Source organism: Equus caballus, chromosome 4, assembly GCF_041296265.1.
Source record: "Equus caballus isolate H_3958 breed thoroughbred chromosome 4, TB-T2T, whole genome shotgun sequence".
NCBI classification, from domain to species: Eukaryota; Metazoa; Chordata; class Mammalia; order Perissodactyla; family Equidae; genus Equus; species Equus caballus.
The window spans coordinates 18,067,439-18,093,817 of record NC_091687.1 but is presented as its reverse complement, the minus strand read 5'-3'; the positions used below and the strand labels follow the sequence as shown (position 1 = coordinate 18,093,817).

The following is a 26,379-nucleotide window of genomic DNA, read 5'->3' as shown; positions in this document are numbered from 1 at the left end:
GTTTATTATGAGCCAGGTCCGAGGAGCTTGCAAGCAATGACTTCGTATATTTAGCTGCAACTATTCTAAACAAAGTGTTGAAGATGTGGCTTGGCTTCTCTTGACTGCTTATAGTAAAATGTGAGAAGAGAGAAATGACTTAAAGACAGAATTGTTAAGCAAAAAGGAGGCAGAACTTAAAGATTTGGAAAATTCTCAGCCTATCCATAGTGTAAAAAATGAGAAAGCTTGGTCAAAAGAGAGCACTAAGGGTGTGATTAGGAGATTGGTATGCATCAGCCATCTCAACAGAAGCCAGGAGCTGTCTTCCAAGACAGTGGGAGAATGACCCCAGAGGCAGTTTAGAGATTTCAGGGCTCCCACTCCCCTCACAGGCCAGAGTGCAAGGGGCTGGGGGGCCAGAGGATTTCAAAAGGGAGGAGCAGCCCAGGTTGCCTCCCCGAAAGCCACAGAGGCGGAGCCACCTCATTTGCTGGGCACAATCGCTGCCTGGCAAAGCTAGGGGGCAGGATCCCCCAGTGGGTCCAGAAGGCAGGACCTCTGCCTCAGCGGTCTAAAGGGCAGAGCATTGAGCCAAAGAGGATTATTCTTGAGCCTTAAGGCTTAATGTGGTTTGCCCCTATAAGGGAGGAAAAAGTTTTCCTTGACCTCTTAGGGTCCTGGCTGGGTCCAAAAAGTAAACTGACAAGGACAGATCAGCAGGAGAAAAGCATCCAAATGTGATTTAATTGGATGTGAAGGCTTACAAGAGAATGAAGACCCAAAGAGGTGACCAGAGCAGGAAGGTTTTATACTCTAGACAAAGAAACCGTAAATATGTGAAGAATTGACAAGGCAAACGGGCTTGGGCTTGGGGTAGTAAGTGGTGAGGAAGAGACTAGGAAGATAAGGGCTAGTTTAACAAGGTTTTGTACAGATTTCTCAGCGCAGATTCCCTGTCTCTAGGGATGGCAATGTCCTCTCTCTCCTCATGCAGGGAGGGCACCTCCCACAGGGGAGATTTATGACCTGGTTCAGGGAAGAAGGGTGAGTGTGGAGGTCAGGGTGACCTTCCTGCTTCTGCAGTTTTTAAAAATTCCTTCACTTAAGATATATAACATGACTAGGTGCCATATTTTGGGGCAGCATGTGCTAAACCCCATCGTGTCATTAGGTTTGGGACTTTTCCTTTATTTTGTTTGTATTTGTCTCTTTTGGAATGGGTATGTCTATCCCATGACTGTCTCACCATTGTATTCTGGAAGCGCATAACTTGCTTGGTTCCACATTCACAGCTTGGGGAGAATCTGCTTCAAGATGAATCCTACCTCCAGTCTCACCTGTATCTGACTGAGACTCTATTTAGGTGAGATTTTGAACTGAGACTTTAAAGTTTGTGCTAGAACAAGTTAGGACATTTGGGACTATTTGGACGGAATGAATGTATTTTTCACGTAGGAAGGACGCGAATTTGGGAGGGGCACAGTGGAACGCTATAGACTGAATGTTTATGTCCCCCCAACATTCATAGGTTGAAACTTAACCCCCATAAGACGGGATTTGGAGGTGGGCCTTTGGGAGGTGATTAGATCACGAGGGTGGAGACCTCGTGAGTGGGCTTAGTGCTCTTATAAGAGATCTCAGAGAGCTCCCTTACCCCTTTCATCATGTGAGGATACCCTGGGAAGACAACCATGTATGAACCAGGAGCGAGCCCTCACTGGACACCAAATCTGCCAGCCCCTTGATCTTGGACTTGCAGCCTCTCAGAACTGTGAGAAATAAATGTCTGTTGTTTATAAGCCACAAGTCTAGGGTATTTTGTTATCGCCACTGGAATGGACTAAGACAAAGGCTTTGCCTTGTGTTTAGGTTTTCAGGAAAAACAGTGGCTTTCAGAGACTCCATTTGGATCCGTCATCTGAATTCTGTCCTCATTTGCAGACAGCTTCCGTAGCTTTCACAGCTTTGAAAGTGTTGCACCTTGAGACTTACAATTAAACATGGTTAGGGAAACAGCCCACAACCTCCTACTTCCAAACCCTCTCTCTCCTTGGCTTCCAAGACCTCTCACTCTCCTATCTTCCTGGCTCATGGGCTAATTCTCCTCAGTCTTCTTCACTGGATCCTCCTTCTCTTCCTGGCATCTGTACTCTCGAGTGCCCTGGGCCTCAGTACTTGGACATCTCCCTCTGTGCTCTAGCCACATTCACTCCCTTGGGAACCTCTTCCAGCCCCTTTGCACGTGATGACTCCCATATTTTTACCTCTGCCTGCAATGCCTCCCAACTTTTGGTAGTGATGGCATATTTCTTTTATTCCCAGCTCAGTTGGGGACAACTAACAACAAGACTGGGAAGGTCCTGCCAAGGAAGGGTCTCAGAGCACAGCTGAGCAAGGTGGAGAAGAGAAACGTTCACACAGATGGTGTCAATCAGAATTTCCATCTGGGCCAATTAGAAGGAAAGAAAGGAAACCCAGCTGAGGTAGGAGGCAGCGGTTCTTGTCACAATGGTGCTGTTAAAAATATGTTCATGTCCTCTGATACAGATAGCATTTCGGATTGTACTCTCAAGCACCTCCTCCTTCCAAACTCATAGCAACAATAGGGAAAATACGAATAGAGAAAATTTACAAGCCTGGGAGCCACGGGGCACCAATAAACCAGAGGATCAGGGATGGGAGTGAAAGTAAGAGACTCCCCACTCAAAATAAGCCCGCGGTCCAAAACCCTGGGCTGCCTGATGAGACACACCACGGAGCAGATAGAGGCTCCCCAGAAAATGAATGGTCTCCAGACAGATTTTATTTTTAATGCAGCAGTTTGAAAAGGATTTTAAAATAAGTACATAACACTTCAAGAAGTAAATTAAAAATGATATTTATTTTAAAAAAGAAATTTTCAAGCAAAAGAAGGAAGAATGAAATAAAAACAGGTAGACAAAAAAAAAAAACAGAACCCAGGAGAACATGAGTCTTAGCCGTACGAAAGGAAATGTTCGAACTCACTCATGAGAAAGCAAGAGGAAACTGTCCTGAGATGCAATTTCTAAAAATCTGTTTGACTGGCAAAGATAAAAAGTTTGATCTCACATCGTGTCAGTGAATAGGAGCAAAACCTCATAAGTTCCTAGAGGAAAGTTAAAGTGGCAGAGTCTTTGCCGAGGACAAAGGCGATACTTGTCAAACCACATGCTCCACCCTGCAGTTCTCCTCTGGCTGTCCAGCCTTGTAGATGTGCCCACGTATGCAGCGTAACTTAAGTACATGCTGTTGACCGCACATTGTTCTCCATATCAAAATGCTCATCAATATAGGACAGGTTAAACAGATTGTGGCATATTCATAAACAGAACACAAGGAGGCCAGGAAAGAATGAGGAAGAGTGTCTCAAAAGTGAGTTGGAAGTGAGTTGGGAAGACTTCCAAGATTAACCTTTTAAGTGAAAAAAGCAAGACGCAGAGCACAGTTTATACTGTAATAAGTTACCATTTACTTTAAACAATGTGAAGAGATTATACGCAGAGCAGGGTTTATACTGTAATAAGTTACCATTTACTTTAAACAATGTGAAGAGATTATATACATATATATACAAATACACACACATATATATGATAAATATTTGTACATAAACATGTATTTTACATAGTATACATTTGTACATGCATATCATAGCATATCTTTGAAAGAAAATAAAAGAAAATGGTACCATGTATGCTAAAAGGGAGGAGAATCAACAGTTAGAAGGCGGAAGTGGAGTCATGCGGCAATAGTTTGCTATGTATCATCTTGTGTGTTTTAGACTTTGGACCATTAGGTAAAATAAGTAGAAAGTTTGGGATGTCTTTGGATAGATCTAGACTTCACAGAGTCAAAGAGCAAATTGGTGAATTGGAAAATAGCACTCATGTGTTTACCCTGAAAACAGCATAGAGTAAAAGTAGAAAAAAAAAACAAAAACAAATATGAAGGGGCAGTTGAGCGCTATGGAGAATAAATTAAAAAGGAATTCACAAATGTCACTGGTTGGGTCATCATAAGAAAATAGAGGCACTGGCAGAGAAGCAGTATTTGAAGAACTGATGGCTGAAAAACTTTGAGGTTAAAGAAATACTTGAGTACTCAAATTGAATGTATAAAGTGTCTGAGTAAAAGGAGGAAAAAATAAAAACTAATATCACACTTAGGTACACTGAAGTGATACCGAAGAACAGCAAAGATAAGATCCTGAAAACTACAAGAAGAAAAAGACCAAACTGCCAAAAAAACAAAAAAAAAGGAATGAAGATTAGGCAGAATTCTCATCAGCAACAGTCAACTCCAAAAGATCATGGAGGAATATCTCCAAAGGGCTGAGAGAAAAATAATTGCAATTCTGGAACTTTATACCCCAAATAAATGTGCTTATCATTCCATCTAGCCATTCCATTTCTAGATGTACACCTAGAGAAGCTCCCGTGGTGTGTATGAGGCATGTACACGAACAGGCTAGAACGTTATTTCCATTGCTAAAAAACTAAAAACAGCCAATGTGTGCATTTATACAAGAATGGGCAAAGGAATTATGATGTGGTGTAGTAAAATACAGCACAGCAGTTACAGTGAGTGAGCTGGAGTTAATAAATCTCAAGACAGATGATGTAGGAATACTGAGAGAGGTATGTCATTTGAGTTTAAAGCATGAACACAATCTTAGGTATGGATACATATTTATGTGATAAAATATCAAAAAATACATGGTAATTACATATATCAATTTTCAGATTGTGGCTATCTATGGAAAAGAAAGGAGAGGAGTGAGACCGTGGAATGATATTTTGGGGTCTGGGGTTGTATTCGTAGTATTTTATTTTTTTAAAAAATTCTGAAGCAAACAGCGAAACTTTGATGTGTTATAGCTGAGTTGTAGGTACAGGGGACCTTGGCAGTATGTGGTATATTTGGAAGGTGTTGCAATAAAGCGTTTTAAACATACAGTCAGGATGACATACCATCAGGTGGAGAGGTGGCTGTGTGGACACCACCTGACACGGGCGTTATGCCATTGTGACATGTCACAGAAGAGTGATGCAACAGAAGAGCCCAAGGCATTTCAAGATTTGCTCACTCACAGTTTCCCCCTTGAAGGAGAAACACCCGTGAAGCGAGAAGACAAGAAAACAAAGCAAACCCAAACCTACTACGCATAGCGTCATGTTTTCCATAAAATAGAAAACAGAAAACCAATGGTATTCTTCTTTCTACCAGCAATTTGTTACTCAGTGGGGGAAAATGAGTGGAAGACCAAAGTCGAGAAAGGGTGCCAGGGTCATTAGAGTGCATTCTGAAGAGGCCAGCAGCACTTCCAGTAGTGACACTGTGCTCTCAGAGCACGGAAACCCTGACTCCAACAGGTAGGTACCTCTGCAGAGTGATTTCCATGAGATCTTATGTTATGCACGTTATATGTCATACCGCTCTGTTTACTTGGAAAATAACCCAATAAAAATATTCTTCCTTTATAAAGAAAATAATTTCCAAACACTTTCCTCTGAAGGTTTCTCTTGATTACAATATTTTCTGGGGCGGACCGTCTTCTTTCTATGTCAGAAGTATTTAGATTAATTACAGCGGGCTGAGGACAAGGATTATGCAAGAGAAGCCATCTTTTTTAAGAGAATGAACCTCAGCAGTACGAGATTACTATTTTAACTTGCAACCTTGCGGTTATTCACTTTTGTATCAATGGCCTGGCTTGCCCAGTCTCTGGGGTTTGCATTGTTGAGCACCACAGTTTAGGACTCTAGATACACAGTGGCATTCATTACAACCTTGTGTGATGGAAGGATGTTAGTGGGTACACATTTTGAGCTATAACTGGGTTTCCTCTCATTAGAGAACACGTGAATATTGCCTGCAAAGAGACAGTATGAAGCCCTGCCCACAACGGGGGGGCCAAAGACCAAAGCCCCTTTACATGCCCCCTGTGCGCTGCCTGCTGGGAAAACAAAAGCTGGAAAGTGATGAAATAACCACTCCAATGGTAAGAGTGAAGCGCTTGCCCAGAAATCAAACTGTCCATAAAGATAAAAGGAGTGCTACAAAGTTATTAGACAAAAAGACAGCATTTGAAAATCAAGATCGCCAATAGCGACGCCTGTGTCTGGCGGATGCAGAATTCCACAGGTGGGGGGGGTAGGCATAGGAGGAGCTTGTGAACTAGAGCCTGACAGCCAGAGTTTTTATCAAAAAACTTAATTAACCTTTATAAATATGATAATGTGAGAATTTTCATTTAAGTCGCTCAGGAGCCCAGGGCTCTCCTGGGCTGAAATGACCTCTGGATAATTCTGTTTAGACAGTGGACCCCCACATGACCAATGATGCACAAAGTCAGGTAAGCAGTTTCAAAAATACACCATTTGGAGAGAAGAGAGTGGAGAAAACCTTAGTAGCTTTTAGCAGAGTCTGACAGCCCTGGGTGGTCAATAAGTGTGATTGCTTTTTGTAGAAAGAGAAGCAGCTTAAAGATCCTGTACTGGGGTGGCTCATTCTAAGTCTAGTCTACACTCCCTGCACTGCTTGATCTGATTCTTAGACTGTAGGGTTACAGGCCCAACTGACAATGCAGATCAGGAAGAGATCACTGAGAGAGTAAATTCATACATCATTTGGTCAACTAAGAAAAATTAATATAGGTAATCCGTTTACTGTCATTTGTACATAAAGTTAAAGAGAAAATTTAAAGAAATACGCATATCTAAATATAAATGAAATAGCTTCCAGATTTAAGGTCACTTTCTTAGCGATTCTTCATAGACCTGGAGTAGGGAATTGGGGCCTTCAGTTGATGGAGACTAGTCAGAAACCAAGCCCAAATTGCGGAGTGACTTGCTGGAACTCTGGGACCAGGCCCACCCCCTTTCCTGAATTGTGACCCTGTGCTTCTCCTGCTCCATTAAGCTGCTATCTGTAACTAATGAATGATCCATCTTAATCTGGTTTTTCATACGTTTTAGGTAGAAATTTTTAGTTTGCCAACTTGGAGTACTTTGTCCAGAAGCTCCTAGCCTCTGTCTTAGCTGGATAAAGCTATTTTAGCTTTTTTCTTTATTCTTTATTTTCCCTTTACAGAGTTGGATGTGAAAAGGTAATAACTGCAACCACTTTGTAAAACTGTCGGCAGAATCTGCTGATTCTGAATATGCACATAGCCTATCACTCAGCAGTCCCTCTTGGGAATATACCTAAATGAAATACTTACATATGTTCATCAAAAACCACGTCTAAGAATGTTCAAGGCAGCATTGTTTATAAGGATATTTATAAAGCATTGATCATCATAGCCCCTAATGCTCATCAGCACTACAACGGATCCTCATGTGTGTATTCAGAGTCGTTACTAAGCGGTAACGAGAGGGAAGGACCTACCACCGCACACAGTAGGGGCACGGATGACTCTCACAAACACATGGAGCAGAGCAAGCGCACACATGGTTCTGTTTGTAGGCAGTTCAAGACCACGCAGGCCTAACTGGTGGGGGCAGAGGTCAGGAGAGAGATGGTCTCTGAGGGTGGGAAGTACAGGGTCTGATAGGGGCTCGAGAGGGCTGCCGACGGGCTGTGGATGCTCTCTTTCTTGTTCTGGGTGAGGTGACAGGATGTATTCATTTTGTGAAGGTCCACTGAGCAGTGCAATTACAATTTGCGTCCCTGCTTATATGTGTGTTGCACTGCAATAAAATGTGGGGGGGAAATTATGATTACTTTAAAGGATTTTATCAGATAGTTGTTAATTGTCAGTTCTTTAGCTTAATACCTAATTTCCAAAAAATCAGACTCTGACTTTTTTTTTTTTTTTTTAGCTCATTCTACATTCCAGATTTCTGGGATAACTTCCTTTGTTTTCTTCTTTACAAGCATTTGTCGACTTATAAAAAGGCAGACAGAAATGCGTGTGAAAGTGAGGGACATCATGAAAACTATTTTCTATCAATTTCAAAGATCATGGATTAGGAATTAAATTAATCCTCAGACTCCACTTAGAAGAAACACGCTTGTTGACTTGGTTGTAGTGGTTATTTACAGGTCAAATTAAAGGTTAATGCTGAACTATTGTTAAGTTCTTTTTGTTGTTTTTATTCATTTTAGGTTAACTGGATCATGGAAGATTATCATAAGTATGGCGTTTATATTGACTTTTCTTCTTATAGGTAAGTCTTACTAAGTAATGACTCTCAAAGCCATTTCACAGGATGTTGCTGTGCAGTAAGAGAGAGCTCAACGGAATGATTCGCATTTGTAAATAAATGCCATGGAAAGCACTGGAAGTGACTGCACTGCACATTCTTGAAGCGTTCTATGTGTGTGTGTATAGGTTTTATCACCAGTTGTGAAAGTAATACAGGCTTCTTTATGGAAAATGAGAAAGCGCTTTTTTTTTCTCTTAGAATCATTGTTTAAAATCACGGAAGTTGCTTTAAGTTAAGAATCCTTACTATTTTATAGCAAACACATATAATTGACTGTTTCTAGGGGACTCAGCTTGAGAGATTTTGACAAGCAAAGACAGGATTCTTGAAGAAATGACTGTGAACGTGCAGTTTGCAGTAGTCTAACTGCCAATATCACACATCACAACCCCTAGTGCCCTGGAAAATTGCTCTTTAATATATGGACAACTTAAAGCATAGAGGGCCTGTTAAAATCAATGTTTCAACCCAGTTATTGCCATGAAATTCTATTTTATAGTATAGCAATATTTGAGGTGCTAATTCATTGTGATTGCACACATATACCTGGACCTCTGGCTATCCTGAGCCTGCACCAGCCCAAGTCGGATTTTCCTTCCACTGGCTGCCGGCAGTCCGCATTCCATCTCAGTGGACCTTTAGACTAGACCTTGAATATTCTCGAACTGCATACTGCTTGGCTTTGCTGCTTCTGGGCCATCTTGTCTTCATCTCTGCTGACCTCGGGCACTTACCCTGAGTTGGCTGCCCCCACGTTGCTACAGCTGGTCCCATCTCATGACCCCTCCGGGATGAAATTTTCTCCTAGCTCTACCCCAGATCCATGTACAGTGAGCCAAGCCTGCTTTTCTTAGGCTCTACCTCACTGCCTGTGTCAGGAGCACACGCTGTGAGCAATAGAACCATTCGTGCTCAGGATTCTCCTCATTTTGGAAATTGTACCCCATATTCCTTTGACATCTTTTAAGATTGAATTATATGCATCTCCATAGTGGATGCAAACTGCTTATTTGTATTTCCCATTGTAAGCTTACCAACTCACCCACAAATGTGCCAGATCCATTTTAGACACCACTGATATGTAAACCATTTTAGTGGTATTAAACTGGACTCAGACCCTTTTTTCTTTATTGGGGTGAAATCCACGTGATATAAAATTAGTCATTTTAAAGTGAACTATTCAGTGGCATTTAGTGCATTCACTGTGTTGTGCAACTACCACTTCTAATCCCTAAACGTTTTCATCACCCCAAAAAGAGATCATGTACCCATATGCAGCTGCCCCACATTTCCCCTCCTCCAGACTCTGGCAACCACCAATCTGCTTTCTGTCTCTGTGGATTTAGGTGTTCTGAATATGTCCTATAAATGGAATCATTCAATATTTGACCCTTTTTGCCTGGCTTCTTTCATTAAGCATCATGTTTTTGAGGCTCATCCATGTAGTAGATGTATCAGTACTTCATTCATTTTCATGGCCAAATAATATTCCATTGTATGGACGGACCACATTTTGTTTATTCATTTATCTATTGATGGGCATTGACTGTTTCCACCTTTTTGCAGGTGTGAATAATGCTGCTATAAACATGGATGTACATATATTTGTTTGAGTCCCTAATTTCAATTCTTGAAGGGTATAAACCCTGTAGTAAATTGCTAAGGAGGAAGCACCACAACATTTTCCACAGTCCTTGCACCATTTCACATTCCCACCAGCAGTTTACGAGGGCTCTCTTTTCTCCACATCCTCATCAACACTTGTTATTCTCCATTTTTCAGATTGTAACCATCCTGACAGATGTGAAGTGCTGTCTCATTGTGGTTTTAATTTGCATTGCTTTCATTTCAACCTAAAGGACTCCCTCTAGCATTTCTTGAATGGCAGATATTCTGGCAATAACTCCTTCAGCTTTTGTTTCTCTGAGAATGTCTTAATTTCCTCTTCATTTTGAAGGATAGTTTTGCTGGACATAGAATTCTTGGTTGGCAGGGTTATTTTCTTTCAGCATGTTAAATATGTCGTCCCAACTGCCTTCTGGCTCCTATGGTTTCCAGTGAGAAATCTGATCATAATCTTATTGAGGATTTCTTGTACATGACAAGTAGTATTTCTTCTGCTGCTTTCAAGATTCTCTGTCTTTGGCTTTTGAATGATTGATTATAGTGTGCCTTGGTATAAGTCTCTTTGAGTTTATGCTAGTCATAGTTTTTTAAGCTTCTTGGATGTGTAGATTTATGCTTTACATCAAGTTGGAAAGTTTCAGCCATTATTTCTTCAAATATTTTTTCTGCCCTTTTCTCTCTCTTCTCCTTCTGGCACTCCCATAAGGCATATTTTGATATGTTTTATGATGCTCTGCAGGTCTCTTAAGCTCTGTTTACTTTTCTTTATTCTTTTTCCTTTCTGCTCCTCCTGCTCAGACGTAATAATTTCAATTGTCCTATCTTTGAGTTGATTGTTTCTTTCTTCTGCCTGCTCAAATCTGATGTCAAGCCCCTCCAGCAAGTTTTCCTTTCAGTTATTGTACTTTTAAACTCCAGAATTTATATTTGGTTCCTTTTATAATTTTTCTATTGATATTCTCATTTCATTCACACATCATTTCTTTAGTTTTCTTTAGTTCTTTCTTCATGATTTTCTTTAGTTTTTGAGCATATTTAAGATAATCAATTTAAAATTTTTGTCTAAGTCCAATGTTTGGGCTTCTTCAGGAGTGTTTTCAGTCAAATCTCTTTTTTACTTTAATTGGCCACACTTTCCTGCTTCTTTGTATGCCTTGTAACTTCATGTTGGAAATTGAGCATTTCAATATTGTAATGTAGGAACTCTGGAAATTGAATTTTTCCCCTTTGCCGGGGATTGCTGGTATTGCTTGTTGAGGGCTGCAGTTCTTTGTTTGTTTAGTGATGGTCACTGTTTTGGTCTCTCAGTGGTTAACCAGTGACTTGACAGAGACTTCTTGGAGTCAATGAGAGAAAAACAATGGGAACTTCTCTGCCAGTCTTGATTTCTTGGCTCTAAGCTGGGGCACTCTTTCAAGGCTAAGCTGGACCACCCACAACTCTGCCTTAAACTTCACTTCCTGTTTGCACAGAGCCCACGGACCCACCTAAGGTGCAAGACTAGAGTTTTCTCTAGAATATTTTCTGAGCATGCATCTAGTCCTGGACATCCACACTGCATTCCCTTTTCCCTTATAAGCCTTTATTCCCAGAGGAGACTTCCTCTTTTGCCTTCTCTCTCCCATGCTTTTGAGTCTGCCTACCACTTGCCCTATTCACTGCCCCTTATCCAGGGGGGCCTTGCCAGTTTGCCTTAAATCTTTTGACAGACATCTCCAAGAGAACCACTCTGGCCCAAGGGAGTGGGATAAAACAAAGGTCAGCCTCTGCACCAGCTAATCAAGGGAACACTGGACAGGTCAAAACTCACAGTCACAGTTTTTTAAGAACAAGGTCTATATTAGCCCCTTTGCACCAGTAAGCTGCACCAGGGATATAGACTGCCATCCCCACAGCCACTGCCACCATACTGGGGAATGGGAGATGATAAGCAGGTGAGCAATAATGCCACATTGCTCTCTTAACCAAAAACAATCTGCTCTTTTCTTCAGTCCTCTGGTTGCTGTAAGTTTTGGATTAGATTTTAGTTTTAAAAAAAAATTGATCCTGTTAGTCTTTGCCAGCTTATGGTTGTTTCAATGAAGGACTGGTTTTTTTGAGCACCTTATGCTGCCATCTTCCATATTGTCACTCAAGGATCTGATATTCTCTTTAAGACTGTATATATCCTTCATGCTGAGAGAAATTTCTATTAATACCTGTAAAATATCTTATAAATGTTTTCAGATAATGAGAATTGGTCTTTTCTTTAACAGGACTTAGAAATCACATGTGGCTTAAAGAAACAGAATTTCCTCAGAAATCCAGACCATTTTATTCTGTAATTGCAGAATATGGTTCAAGGCTTTATAACTACCAGGTGATGTTTTGTTAAATCATTTTATGTGTCACTCATTTACAATTTAATATGCTACAAGGCAAGTTGAACTTACAATATATTAACTTTGTTTTGCATGAGAATATCTAATAGAAATAATAGAGAGACCAGAGTTCTATTAAGTGGTTTTATGGCTAAGAGACCCTAAAAATTCTCCACAGTCTGTGATCCCTGCAGGCTCCTGCCGTAGACTGAATGCTTGTGGACCTGTTACCTCTTTCTTCTTCCCTGTTTCTCCCTTCGCAATGGGAACATCTATCCTGTGACTGTCCCACCACTGTATTTTGGAAACATAAAACTTCTTTGGTTTCACAGCTTCACAGCTGAAGGGGAATTGGTTTCGGGATGAATTGTAACTCCACTCTCACCCATATCTGACTTAGATGATATTTGGGTGAGACTTTGGACTTTAGACTTTTGAGTTGATGCTGGAATGAGCTAAGTTTTTGAGGCTGTGGGATGAAGTGAATGTACTTTTCATGAAAGAAATACACGAATTTTGGAGGGACCAGGGTCATAATGCCATAGGTTGAATGTTTGCATCCCCCCAAAACTCATATATTGAAACCTAATTCCCAGGTGTTTGGAGGAGCAGCTTTTGGACGGTGATTAGGTCAAGAGAGTAGAGCCCTCATGACTGAGATTAGTCCCTTATAAAAGAGACCCCACAGAGCTCCCTTATCCCTTCCACCATGTGAGGACACAGTGAGAAAACAGCTGTCTATGAATCAAAAAGAGGGCCCTCATCAGATACTGAATCTGCTGGCACCTTGATCTTGGGCTTCTAGCCTCCTGAACTGTGAGAAATAAAGCCACCTAGTCTGTGGTATTCTGTCATAGCAGCCCAAATGGACTAAGACAGCTCCCCAAGGGAAGTTCCAGCTCGTGGAAAAATGGCAGCTAGAATTTTATTGTTAACACACAGGATGGTCTGAGCAGACAGCCTCCCATTTGTCCTGAAGCTCTTTAGATCTAAATGGGCTTAGACTGAGGCCAGACACTAATGTTCTCTCTGTGGTCCACCTCATCTCTACCTCCCCAGCATTCCAGACCAAGCCTCATCCATCCTACTTTCTGGTCTCTGAAGACCAGAGGAAGAAAGAATGACAGGAGCTGTGGCCTCGTTAGCCACTGTGAAAAGAAGGGCTAGACCAACGAACTCAACCCACTCAATGACCTTAGGCCTGACTTCATGCCCTTTTCCCTCAGGGTTCTAAAATTCTCTTCTTCCTAGCTCATCCAGCAACTGATGAATTTCAATGTGTCTTGTAATGTGAAGTCCCTAAAGGTGAGATTTTGCTAGTACAGTCCTAGTATCATTTCAGTCCAGTGACGACTGTTCCCCAGAGAGTCATAGGTTGATACCTGGAACTGCTCCCAGTTTCAAGGATGTTGCTTGCTCTGCACATACTGAGAATCTGTGAGCACCAGAATCTGGACAAAAGAACAGCTGTATGAAAACCCCACAGAGAAGGTCAGCCTGAGATAATTCCTATACTGCAAGGCCCTCACATCAAAGACCAGGACCCAGGCCCACGGGAGCAGAGGCCAGATAGTTGAATCATCATCAGAAAAACAGAGATGAGAGTGGACAATGGTGGCCTCCAATTATTGCCAATTTGTGATTAACCCTCATGGTGATGGCTAATTCTATGGGTCAACTTGGCTTGGCTGTGATGCCCAGATGTTTGGTCAAACACCAGTCTAAATGTTGCTGTGAAAGTATTTTTTACTTCTGAAGTTTACTCAAGCAGACTTTGAGTAAAGTGGATTATTCTCCAAAGTGTAGGTGGACTTCATTCAATCAGTTGAAAGTCTTAAGAGAAAAAGACTGAAGTCATCTAAAGAAGACATTCTGCCTCGGGCTGGCTTTCAGACTTGAGCTACAATATTAGCTCTTCCCTGGGACTCCAGCCTGCTGGCCTGCTCTGCAGATTTTAGACTTGCCAGCCTCCACAATGATGTGAGCCAATTCCTTAAAAAAAAAAATCAATCTCTCTCTCCATATACACACATCCTATTGGTTCTGTTTCTCCAGAGAACCCTGATGAATACACTCATAAATTTCTCTGTCAGCTTCTGCCAGGGCTTGAACTTTGGCCTCCCCCTCTGCCTACAATATTCTACCCCAGATCTTTGCAGAGGCGGCTCCTCCCTGACATTCCAGCCCAACTCAAATGTCACCTCCTCAGAGAGGCTTCTGTGACCAGCCAGATACCCATGACAGCATCCTATACATCCAGTGTTGCCTTTACTTTATCACGGACACTTCTTCGACTTGTTGACTCTTCCTGCCTTCGCCCCTGCCTACTAAAACGTAATGAGCAGGAGCTTGTCCAGAGCCTAACACGGTCCCCAGGTACATGAAGTCTCCATGAGTATCAACATGAATGAATGAATGATCAGAGAGTGTTGTCTGTCCCATTTTCAAAAGACACCCTTCTCTTCTGCCTGTCAATTTTAGACAGATCAACACAGTCAACAGTGCCTTCCCCTTAAAAGTTTCTAGGGCTGAGCATCTAAGGACGGTATTTTTCATGAGGATGAGATCTTGCTACGGTGGTTTCACTATTGACCGGTGTTACTGTTTTTCACGAGAAGAGAGCTCTGTTAGAAAGCACCTGAGACTAATCTTGATGCGACTCTTTAGAGCTCCTGAGCTACATGCAATAGAAGCTGTTTTGTGGCTTGTTTTTATTCAATTGACAATCAATTTTAGACATGTTCCCTTGTCTTTAGGGATTATTTTATAACAGAATTTTATGGCTGACTAGTATTCCAATGAATATGTAATATATTCAGTAAATACTTATTTCCAAACAATTGAGTTGTTTGCAATTTTTCAATATTGTAAACATATACATCCTTGTTGCTAACTTGTTTCACTCATCCTTAATTTTTTACTTAGGATAAACTCCTAAAAGGAGGAGAAACAAAGAATATTCACAATTTTTAGGCGACCTTTCTATATTGAATCTTAAAGACTTAGTACTGTTTTGCAAAAAGTTAGATGTGCCACACCCATCTCCCATGGAGGACCAGATGATAATTATGTGCCAGAGTGATTGTAAGCACCTTAATATATATTTCACTTTATCCTCAAAATGATCCTTTAATAAGGGTATTACTAAATCCATTTATAGGTTAGGAAGCTGGATCAGAAGAACTAAGGAAATTAATGTGTGAGCCTAAGGCAGTACGGCTGTAAATTCTGGAGCTGAAATTCAGACCCAGACTTCGTGAGACTGGGCCCGCCAGGCTGTACCATTCACTACTGACGCTGAGGACACAGTTTTATTGTCGCACTGTACAGCCTCAATGACCATATAATCTCTGTCACAAGAAAGAGCTTAAGACCAATGATTGCAAATGACTTATCCAAACATTTAATGGTCTATGTCTAAAACCCTTATATAAAGAAGCAAGCTTAATTATTTACCCAGGGGTACAAACTGCAACCACTATATCTCCTAAGACGCCTGAAAGTGATACGGTTTAGTTATTTTATGAGAGTTTTGTTAAGAGAAAAAAAATGGCCACATGAGGCATTTGTAAACACTTGCATCAACTTCATCCCTGCTCAAATTACTAGAGCTGTGTTCTAAGGCGTAAAACTGTGGGTCTCAGTCAACTTTACCTGAAAAAACAAAACAAAACAGCTTTCACTAGGGCAGCACACACACGAAAATTGGAACAGTACAGAGAAGACTAGCATGGCCACTGCGCAAAGGTGACATGCAAACTCATTAAGTGTTCATATTTTTAAGAGTAAATTAGTTAAAAAACAACAACAACAACAACAAAAAACAAAACTGTGGCTCTCCCCACAGCTTTGCCTATCTCTACTCCACCCTTCATTTCTCAGGAGGCTGTCGATTCAACACCTTCTCCATTGACTGCAAATTCTCACTGGCCTCCCTTCAGGGGCATTGTCAGGACTGGGCAGCAGGTGTTTCCTCAGGACCTTTGTTAGAGAAAACAGTATTCTGGATGCTGTGCAGTCTGACTGAGTGCTTCAGGTGTGATCTGTGCGGAAGCCCACCGCCTGCAGGGAGGGAACTCCAGGAAGGTCCTTAGGAGCCCAACACCTGGTTTCTCTTACCAGGAGCACTGCGGATGGGATTTCACCATCTGTACTCAAAGCAGCCTTTCCCACACCTCGATTTTTTTTTTGACACTGTGGATGCTGTGACTTCTGATCATCCTTACTCCCTCCCATCGACCCCCCAGTTTGGTTGCTATGATGCTCAGAAACAAACGTACCACCCACAGCTAATAACCTCCAGGAATGTAAGGCATAGGTGTGTGCCAACCCCGTCCTTCATGTGCTATCTTTTCCAATCCTTGTTTCCTCTTCACTTTTATTTCCTCCTGGTTTTTTTTAGTCCTACGTCTTTTTATACCATATTTGTTCCTATAGAAAAGCCACCTGAAATCCTTTTGGGAAGAAAGCAAAATAAAAAATATTTTTAAAAGTCCGGAAAGTTTAGTTTTCAAGGAACTCTCAAATTCATTTATCACCAAATTAATTAAGGAGTATTTTCTGTATGTTTTTTAAAGGGTAGAACAGAAAAAAGAAACAGAAATTGAAAACACTGCCCCTACTGATGGGAAACTTACACAGAAACTGAAAAACTAGAAATAAGGATCTCTCTGTAGCAAAACTGAGCTCTGAAATACACATCCTTGTCAAAAGGAAAGTGTTGAGGAGAGCCCAGACAAAATTAAATTGCTCAGTGTGAAAAAAAAAGCAAGGTAATTTTTTTCTCTGTGCCGTACTGTGCTCCTTTCCCATGCCATCATCATACAACTGCCTTGATGGGATGGTCCTGTATGTTGCACGATTTTTGGCAGAGCAAACCAATAGGAAATCAGAGTCTCTTATTTTTTTCTTGGCTGGGAAGGATTCATTCTGAGCTAACATCTGTTGCCAATCTTCCTTATTTTATTTTTTCCTCCCCAAAGCCACAGTACATGGTTGTCTATTCCAGTTGTAGGTCCTTCTAGTTCTTCTATGTGAGCTGCTGCCACAGCATGGCTACTAACACATCAGTAGTGTGGTTACCTGCCTGGAACTGAACCTGGGCCACTGGAGCAGTGAGCGCCAAACTTTAACCACTGTGCCGTCAGGGCTGGCTCGGAAAGAGTCTTTCAAACAGAAAAGCAGATTTGTCTGCAGAGAAAGACAGACCATTATTTCCCAGATAACATACCAGTGGTCACTGTGGTGGGTTCCAGGGTGACCCCCAGAAAGCTATTTCCACAGTCTAACCCTCAGAACTTGTAAATGTGGACTTTATTTGGAAAAAGAGGCTCTGCAGGTATAATTAGGGATCTTGAGATAAAACTGTCCTGGATTCCCTGGCTAGGCCCTAAACCCCATGACAAGTGTCCTTAGATGAGACACCCAGAGGAAAAGGCTGTGTGGAGATGGAAGCAGAGACTGGAGCAGAGACTCCAAGCAAGGAAGGCCAGGAGCCGCCAGAAGCTGGAAGAGGCAAGAAATAGAATCTCCATTCAAGCTTCAGAGGAAAGCAAGGCCCGGCTGACACCTTGGCTAGGGCTTCTGGCCTCCAGGACTGTAAGAGAATAGATTAGTGTTGTTTTAAGCCACTGGGTTTGCAGCCGTTTGTGGGAGAGCTTGGAACCCAAGCAGAATGTGAAGCTGAGGGCACAAAGGAGCTGAGGGCCAAGCAGAGGAAGCGCGGTATGTGGCAGCTGTCTCCTGTGCCCTGTGTTGACCACCTCACTGATGCCCCCACCTGTGGCCCTGCATATCCTTATCAGCAGCTTTAGTCCCCTGGTCATTCTCAGCATTGCTCAGGAGCCACCATTCAAACACAAGATGGTCCTTTCCAGATCCCTTGTTAGCGTTAGGTAAATGTCTGCAAGTCTTTGAATCCAGTGATGTTATTGCTAATGGAATCCAGTAATCGGGTCCTTTTTGTAGAAAGAGGATGCCCTCACTGACTACAGGGAGGAGCCTAAGGCCTCAGGAGGGCCCTCTGATGTGAAGATGTGCTCCCTTTGCCCTCTTCCTACCTCTTTCTCCCTCCTTCTCCCCTCCGCATTCCCCTCCTTACCCCTCTTCTTCCCCCTCCCTCCTTATCCCCTGCCTCCCCCCCCAACCCCTGCACCCGCTGCCTCCAGGCTTCCAGACCTTTGAGTCCACTCCTTCTGCCCCTTCTCCCTCCTTTTGGTGTCCTCAGAAGGCGTTTAGCTCTCTCACAACCTTATGAAACAGGGAATGTTACACCCATCTTAGAGCTCCACTACAATGTTACACGTCACTAAACGGGTTTGGCTGTTACCTCTTCTCCTCCCAAGATGAGCACTGTGTACAGGAAAGGCTGAAAAAGATGGAGGCATCTGAGAGTGTGCTCCTGTGTCTCACCCGTCACACGTGTATATCAAGGGTGTCAGTGTGATTTCTTTCCCCTTCACCAACGAGAATAACTCTACTTCAATAGGTGGATTCAGAATGATTTGTCTTTTTTTTTCAGGCCAGACGTCGTATGCCAAAAGAACAAGTGGAACTTTTAAAGTAAGTGAGATTTTCCGATATGTGCAATTTTCTGATGTGTTTCCAAACTGCAAAATTTTAAAACAAAATCATTTTTATTTCTATGGATCATGCTTTAAGGACATAGACACTAGGAGGTGTTTTCAATATTACTTACAATTTAAAAAGGGAAAATGACCTAGATAAGAAAAACAAGCCAAAGGTCAAATACACTGGAGTATATCCATGTAACGGAGAATTCTGAAGCCATTAGAATAATTCTAAAATATATTTAATGATTTCGGAATTGCAGTGGGACACAAAATTATAAATACTATCTCTATTTTGTTACAAAGTTTTTTGCATAGAATAAAAACTGCTATAAACACACCAGAATTTAACAGTTTCTTTTTTTTTTTTATATTTTTCAAATTGTGAACATGTTTTGCTTTACAAATTGGGAAAAAATACTAGATAAGTAGTGCTTACATTTTTTCAACATAAAGAAATACTTATTGGCTTGACGTTTTCCTATTCTCTCTATCAATAATTTTCAAATGGTAAAAGTAGCAGAACCTATTTTTCCAAACTAAACTCTGGCAACCCCATGGCGTCAAACAGGTGACGGGCTGCCGCCCCTGCTGCTCCTCCAGCCCCACTCTGCTCAGGGCTCGTCCACAGCGCCTCAGGGCTCAGTGTGAAAATCACTGCTCATACCATGCTTGAAATGAAGGTGTTCTGATTTGAAGCAGACGAGAGCCAGGATTTAGGATTCCCACTGTGAAGTCACCCACCCTCAGGTCAGGGCAGCAGAGCCCCCGAGGGACGAGGGATATGTCAGGTTACTTGAGTGCAAGGTTGGCTAAGCCCTACTTGCCTGCGCAGAGCACACCTCAAGCCCTAGGATGCCCTCAGGTCAGCTTCTGAATGTCTTTGCTTTTCAAGTGTGGTGAAATGCAGTGTTCTACACAACCGGGCGTTCCTGGAGCTCTCCTCATGCAAGAGTTTATTTCTTCTCCAACATAAAGCGCCTCTTTGCTTTGCTGTCTCCAAGCCCAGCACCAGCTGATGCCAGGAGCCCATACCTTCCTCCACTCACATTAGGGGGTCTCCATTTACAGGAAGGAAAGCCGGACTTTGGAGAACAACTTTCGTGAAATTCTATTTTTAATTGAACAAATAGATGTTCTGAAGGCATTACTGAGAGATATGCAGAATGGTCTGCACAGTTACAGCTGGAACCCTGACGGAGACCCCACTGAGGTTCAGAACCACACAGAGGTCATGGATGAGGTAAGGTGGGTCGGGGGCGTGGCAGGGAGTGTGGTTAACTTTTCCTTCTGGTGTCACATTCCATGGCTTCTTTGCATGGAGAAATGGAGTGCTTACTGATACATGGCTCGTGTCTTCCCCTTCAAAATTCTTCCCTGACATTACTTTCATCTACTTTCACTAAAACTTGCTCCTGGAAAACCACTTTTTTCCTAACTGCTGTGTCACAGAGAAGACTTTGTGTTGCAATGGGACTTACTCCCCACCAAAATAAATAATTCTATTTTAATTTCCAGTAAAACAAAAACAAGATCATTGAGAAATGGCAGTCTCTGAATGTCTATACACAAATACCTAAATAACAAAGTATTTTTATTCATGGACCTACAGCTTGTGTATTTTATCTACTCCACACCAGATTAGGCAACACTGTGATGAACATCCATGAGCCTGGTTTTGCTTCTCTTCTCCCTCCACTAGCTCGAGCTCTTTCCTTTCCTCTGTTTTGTGAGAGGCACAAAAATGTGACACTGACCACTCCTGCCTTCCTGGCTTATTTTGTCCCCTGGGACAAAGTGGTGTGTCAGTTGGGACTCCAACTGTTATGCCCTCTAGGACACTTGCAGTTTTAGAACGTCCTTAAAAGTTCAAAGGGGTGAATAATTTCTAATATAAGCCATCAGGTATCTATGTAAACTGCCCTGATTCCCAAATACCTGTAGAACATTCAAGTCTTTATTACTAAGCAGAGACACTAATGAAGGAGAGGACACAGCAGGATGCACACAGCCTCATTTGACTGCCTCCCTGCCAGAGCACAATGGAGAAATCGCTGGGGGCTTTGGAAGGGGTCTTAGGTCTGACTCTGCTCTCTGACCTCGGGGAGGGACTCAACACACCTCAGCTGAGTGACCTCAGCTGCCTGAGAAGGTCATATCAGAAATCTGTGCAGTGCAGCGTGGTAAATGTTCACCATTATTATTTTGCAGATTTGGGAATTTAGGTTCAAATCAACAAAGTAAATTGTCAAAACTCAGGCAGTTGGCAGAGATTGTTAACAGAAAACTCTGTTTTAAATTTGTACAGGAAATATCAAATTTGGTAAATTATGTACTTAAAAAGTTGAGAGAAGACCAAGTCCAGATGGCTGATTATGCCCTTAAGTCAGCAGGTGAGTAAAGAAGCTGAAAAGGCCAGTGTCTCTATTCTCTATATTTCTTTATTAGGAAAACATATTTATCTGGTAACTTGAGATGGAGGAAAAATGACCAAATCTAGACAATAAAGAAGAGAATAGAAATGGTCGTAGTTGATTGCTGTCTGGGTACAAATCTGAAAGGAAGCAAAAACTGTGCAGCTTCATTAGCATGCATCACATAGGACCACAGAGAGAGCTAACACACCACAGTGATGTTGGGGATGCAGAAAATAGCTTAAGCATCACAAGCATTATAACATTTTATATTTTACATCCTAAAATCACTGATAATAACTAATCTAAAGGTATTATTAGTAATTAAACTATAGTATTTAAAGACTGTGTATATAGTCTTAATATCCTCCAATTAAAATTAATTTTTAAGGGCTTAGACTATGACTCATTAACGTTAATATTCTCTACAAGGCCTTGCCTCCAACCGTCTACATATGGTATGTGTTCACTGAACAATGTGGAAGGAGAGATGGAGGCAGAAAGGATATAAGAGATGGAGAGACAAATTATGAAGCACACACAGAAACACTAATTTGTATCAATTGACAAAGCCAAATTTATAGAGTGTATTTTTCATTTGTTTAGTCTTGGCTTTCTTTTACACTTTTTGTGCTTCTTCCTTCTTTTCTATTGAATGTATTCATTACTTCCATTTTGAAAAGCCTATGATGACAAATGTAGGTCCAGGGACATCCCAGGTAGAACAAGGAAAAGCAGAAAATGCTATGGTCCTCAATAAATTTCAGCATGAAACACAATATCAGCTTCTGGTTGGGCCAAGATGGAGAAAGCCCATGTCAGTCCCTCTTCCCCGCTGATTACAACAAAAAGGTTTGGACAAAATATGAAAAGCAACATCCTGAATATTATGAAGTATAAACAAAAGCATAAAGATTGTGGAGGAATCAAAACCTGGAAAAGTGGCCTGTGTGGGGTGAATTTACTAGCTGTCTTTTCTCCCGCAGTTTGAGTTGAGGCCAGCTGCAGTCACAGAGGAGCAAAGCAGTGGCAGTGGGGTGGGCGGCCAAAATTGTGAGAGAAATTCCAGCTTTCTAGAAATGACCAGAACAAAATAGTCCTGTGGGCCAGACAGTGTGTAGTGAAAACCAGAGAAGACAGAGCTAGAGGGGAGATGCCCTGCTCTCATGTATGTATGTGGCCAATTTCTGGGCTTACTTCCTAGCTGCTCATTCCTGAGGACAGCCCCACAGCAGCATGGCAAAGACTGAAAATTTGCCAAAGATTTAAGCCATGGTTCAAGTCTTAGACTGCCCACCTGGGCAGAAGACACCTATAGCAAAGGCTCTGAAAACTGAACTGAGATTGGAATCACCACCCACAGGAAAGGAGGGAGCACTGGTGGTCTGAATATTTCTGGGTTGATTGTCTGATGAAACAAACAAACATTATTATAGGATTCAGAGTCTCAAGTATAATATTCAATATGTTTAAGGTTCAATTTAAAATTACTTGACATAGGGGCTGGCCCCGTGGCCGAGTGGTTAAGTTCGCGTGCTCCGCTGCAGGCGGCCCAGTGATTCATTGGTTCGAATCCTGGGCGCGGACATGGCACTACTCATCAAACCACGCTGAGGCAGCATCCCACATGCCACAACTAGAAGGACCCACAACGAAGAATATACAATTATGTACCAGGGAGCTTTGGGGAGAAAAAGGGAAAAAATAAAATCTTTAAAAAAAAAGATTACTTGACATAAAAAGTCCTAGGAAAACGCGACCAATTTCCAAGGGAAAAGAAATCAACAGATGCCAAACTGTAACAACACAGATGTTGGAATTATGCAAAAACTTTGAAGCTGCTAGTGTAACTATGCTTCATGTGGTGAAGGTAAGCACACTTGAAATGAAGGAAAAGATACAAGTTCTCAGCCAAGAGATAGAAACTATAGAAAAGAACCAGATGAAAATTTTGAAACTAAAAAATACAGTATCTGAGAAAAAATTCACTATAGGCTTAATAATAGAAGGAAAATGACAGAGAAAAGAATTAGTGAAACTGAAGAAAGATCAATAGAAATTATCCAATCTGAAGAATGGACCAGAAAGGGAGATAATTTTGAAAAAAAAAATGAACAAAGCTTCAGAAACCTATCAGACAATATAAAAAGGCCTATATTCTTGTTCTCATAGTCTCAGGAGATAAGACATCAATGCAGAAAAATAATTTGAAGAAATAATGGCTGAAAATATCCTAAATTTGGTTTAAAACATAAATGGACAGATTCAGGAAACTCAGAAAATCAGAAACAAGTTAAACTCTAGGAAAACTACATCCAGACATATCATAATTAAATTGCCTAAAATCAAAGAAGAAGAAAAAATCTTGACAGCAGCTAGAGAAAACACACAGGCACATTACGTAAAGGAGAATAGTGACACATAGGACTGCAGATTTCTTGTCAGGGTCAATGACACCAGAAGAGGAAGGAACTACATCACAAAGTGCTGAGGTAAAGGAAATGCCAACGCAGGATTCTAGATCCAGCAAATACATCCTTTAAAAATGAAAGTGAAATGAAGTCATTCGTCATGAAGGAAAACAGGATTTCTTGCTAAAAGATCTGCTAAAGGAAGTTCTTCAGGCTTAAAGAAAATGAAACAGAACTTCAAGAATGAAGAGAGAGCAACAGATAAGACAAATATCTGAGTAAATATTCAATGATGATTTCCTTCTCTTAAGTTCTTTAAAATATGTATGACTGTTGAAAGGAAAATTATAACCTTATCTGGTGAGGTTTTAACATATGAAGATATAATACACGTGACAGCTCCAGAGGAAAGGCCAATGGTGAAGTTAAAGGGACCTCTATGGTTTAAAGACTTTATATTTTACACAAAATGGTAAAATATTAACTCAAAATAGACTGGTTTTGAGTTAGGTATGTATTATAATGGCTAGAGCAACCTCTAAAAAGAAATACAGAGATATCCAAAATCCCATGAATAAATTAAAACGGAATTTTCAAAAATCAGCTAATGTAAAAGAAGGCAGGAAAGAGACATTAGATGAAGAAAACCAGAGGAGACAAAAAAGCATGTAATTCCAAACATATCAGCAAGCATGTTAAATGTACATGGCTGAAACATGCCAATTAAAGGACATCAGCAGATTGGACCAAAAGTGAGACTCAAATATATGCTGTCTACAAGAAATCAGCTTTAATTATAATGATGTAAATTGGTTAAAAGTAAAATAACGGAAAAAGATATAATCATGCAAAACATAATTTTTTACAAAGTGGAGTGGTTATATTAATAACAGACTGAGTAAGCTTTAGGATACAGAATATTATTATTATACTGTAATAAAATATTATCCTATCATTATATAATGATAAAAAGGGCAATTCACTAAGAAGACACAGCAATCCTAAGCGTGATTGCATCAAAATAGATACACAAATCCACAATTTTAGTTGGAGACTTCAACACTCTTCTCTCTTATTAATAGAAAAAGAAGATAGAAAATCAGTCAGAATATAGAATATCTAAACATTATCAAAAGATTGATCTAATTGACATTTATAGAATATTCCACCAAAAAACATCAACATATACCTTCTTTGTAAGTGCACATGGAACTTTCACAAAGATAAATTATATTCTGGACCATAAGGCAAAAATAAATTTAAAATAATTGAAATCATATAGAGTACGTTCTCGGACTATAATGGAAATACAAACTAGAAATTGATAACTAAAAGATATCCCAAATATTTGGAAATTAAATTACATTTCTAAATTACTCCCAAGTCAGAGAGGAAGTTACAACAGAAATGAGAAAATATTTTAAAGTAAATTAAAATGAAAACATAAAATATCAAAATTTATGGTTGGGGGGCCGGCCCTGTGGCCGAGGGGTTAAGTTCACGTGCTCTGCTGCAGCGGCCCAGGGTTTCACGGGTTCGGATCCTGAGCACGGACACGGCACCGCTCGTCAGGCCACGCTGAGGCGGCGTCCCATATGCCACAACTAGAAGGACCTGCAACGAAGATACACAACTATGTTCAAGGCGGGGATTTGGGGAGATAAAGCAGAAAAATAAAAAAAATAAAAAAGATTGGCAACAGTTGTTAGCTCAGGTGCCAATCTTTAAAAAAAAAAAATTATGGTTAGCAGCTAAAGAAGAACTTAGAGTGAAATTTATAGCAACAAACATTTATACTAAAAAATAAAGTTCTCAAGTCAATGGGCTAAATTTCCACCTTAATGTAGTAGGACCTACAGTGAGGAAAAGGAAGTAAATAATGAAGAATAGAAATCAATAAAATTTAAATAGAGAAAAACAATTAAACAAGAAATCAGTTCTTTGAAGAAAAGTTGATAAAATTTTAGCGTGACCAACCAACGGGGGGAAAACAGAAGAGAGAAGACATGAGTTACTGACATCAGGAATGAGAGAGCAGGCATCATTATTGACGCTGTAGGATTGAAAAGATAGCAAATGAACAGGACAACTTCATGCCCCCGAATTTGACAATTTAGATGAAATGGACTAATTTCTTGGACGACACAAACTATCAAAGCTCACTCAACACAAAGTAGATAACTTATAGTTATTACATAAATTGAATTTAGAGTTATAAATCTTCTTAAAAAGAAAATTCCAAGCTCAAGATGGCTTCACTGATGACATCTACCAAACGTTTAAGAAAGCATAGTATTAGGACACAAATATAAAGTAGGAAACGAAAGAGAACTATCAACTTATTTTATGAGGCCATCGTTATCTGGATACCAAAACTAGACAAGGACATTATAAGAAAAGAAGTATATAGGCCAGTATACCTCACGAACCGAGGACTTCGCTGCACCTATTTTGAAGCTCTTTTAGATGTAATCACATTTAGGATTATTATTTTTGCTGATGAATGACCCTCTTCACCATTATGTAATGTCCCTCAACAAAATATTAGGTAATCAAATCTAGTAATACATAAAAGTGATAATACAACATGACTAAGTCAGGTTTATCCTGAAAAGGCAGGGCTGGTTTATCATTTGTAAATAAATCAATGTCATTTGTGATCTCAACAGACCAAACTTAAGAAGAAAAGCCATATGATCCTCAAATTAGATACACTAAAATCAGTGAACAGAATTCAATACACATTTGTGATAAAAAAAAAAAAAAAAACTCTCAGCAAACTAAAA

General features: G+C 40.7%; 1 protein-coding gene and 1 non-coding gene across 2 annotated transcripts in view; both read left to right on the top strand.

Annotated features, from left to right (window-relative positions):
* The first annotated feature begins 5,044 nt into the window (after nucleotides 1–5,044).
* The window catches only part of SUN3 (Sad1 and UNC84 domain containing 3), a 32,446-nt gene continuing 11,111 nt past the window's right edge, over nucleotides 5,045–26,379 (top strand). Inside the window, exons 1-6 of the mRNA XM_014738995.3 lie at nucleotides 5,045–5,375; nucleotides 8,113–8,174; nucleotides 12,095–12,198; nucleotides 18,720–18,760; nucleotides 19,840–20,011; nucleotides 21,077–21,161. Of these exons, the coding sequence (XP_014594481.3) occupies nucleotides 5,254–5,375; nucleotides 8,113–8,174; nucleotides 12,095–12,198; nucleotides 18,720–18,760; nucleotides 19,840–20,011; nucleotides 21,077–21,161 (586 nt within the window). The 5' untranslated portion in view covers nucleotides 5,045–5,253. The remainder of the gene's footprint in view (nucleotides 5,376–8,112; nucleotides 8,175–12,094; nucleotides 12,199–18,719; nucleotides 18,761–19,839; nucleotides 20,012–21,076; nucleotides 21,162–26,379) is intronic.
* LOC111773339 (U6 spliceosomal RNA) lies at nucleotides 15,875–15,981 on the top strand. Its single transcript, XR_002807723.1, has one exon. It is a non-coding gene; the product is annotated as a U6 spliceosomal RNA (small nuclear RNA).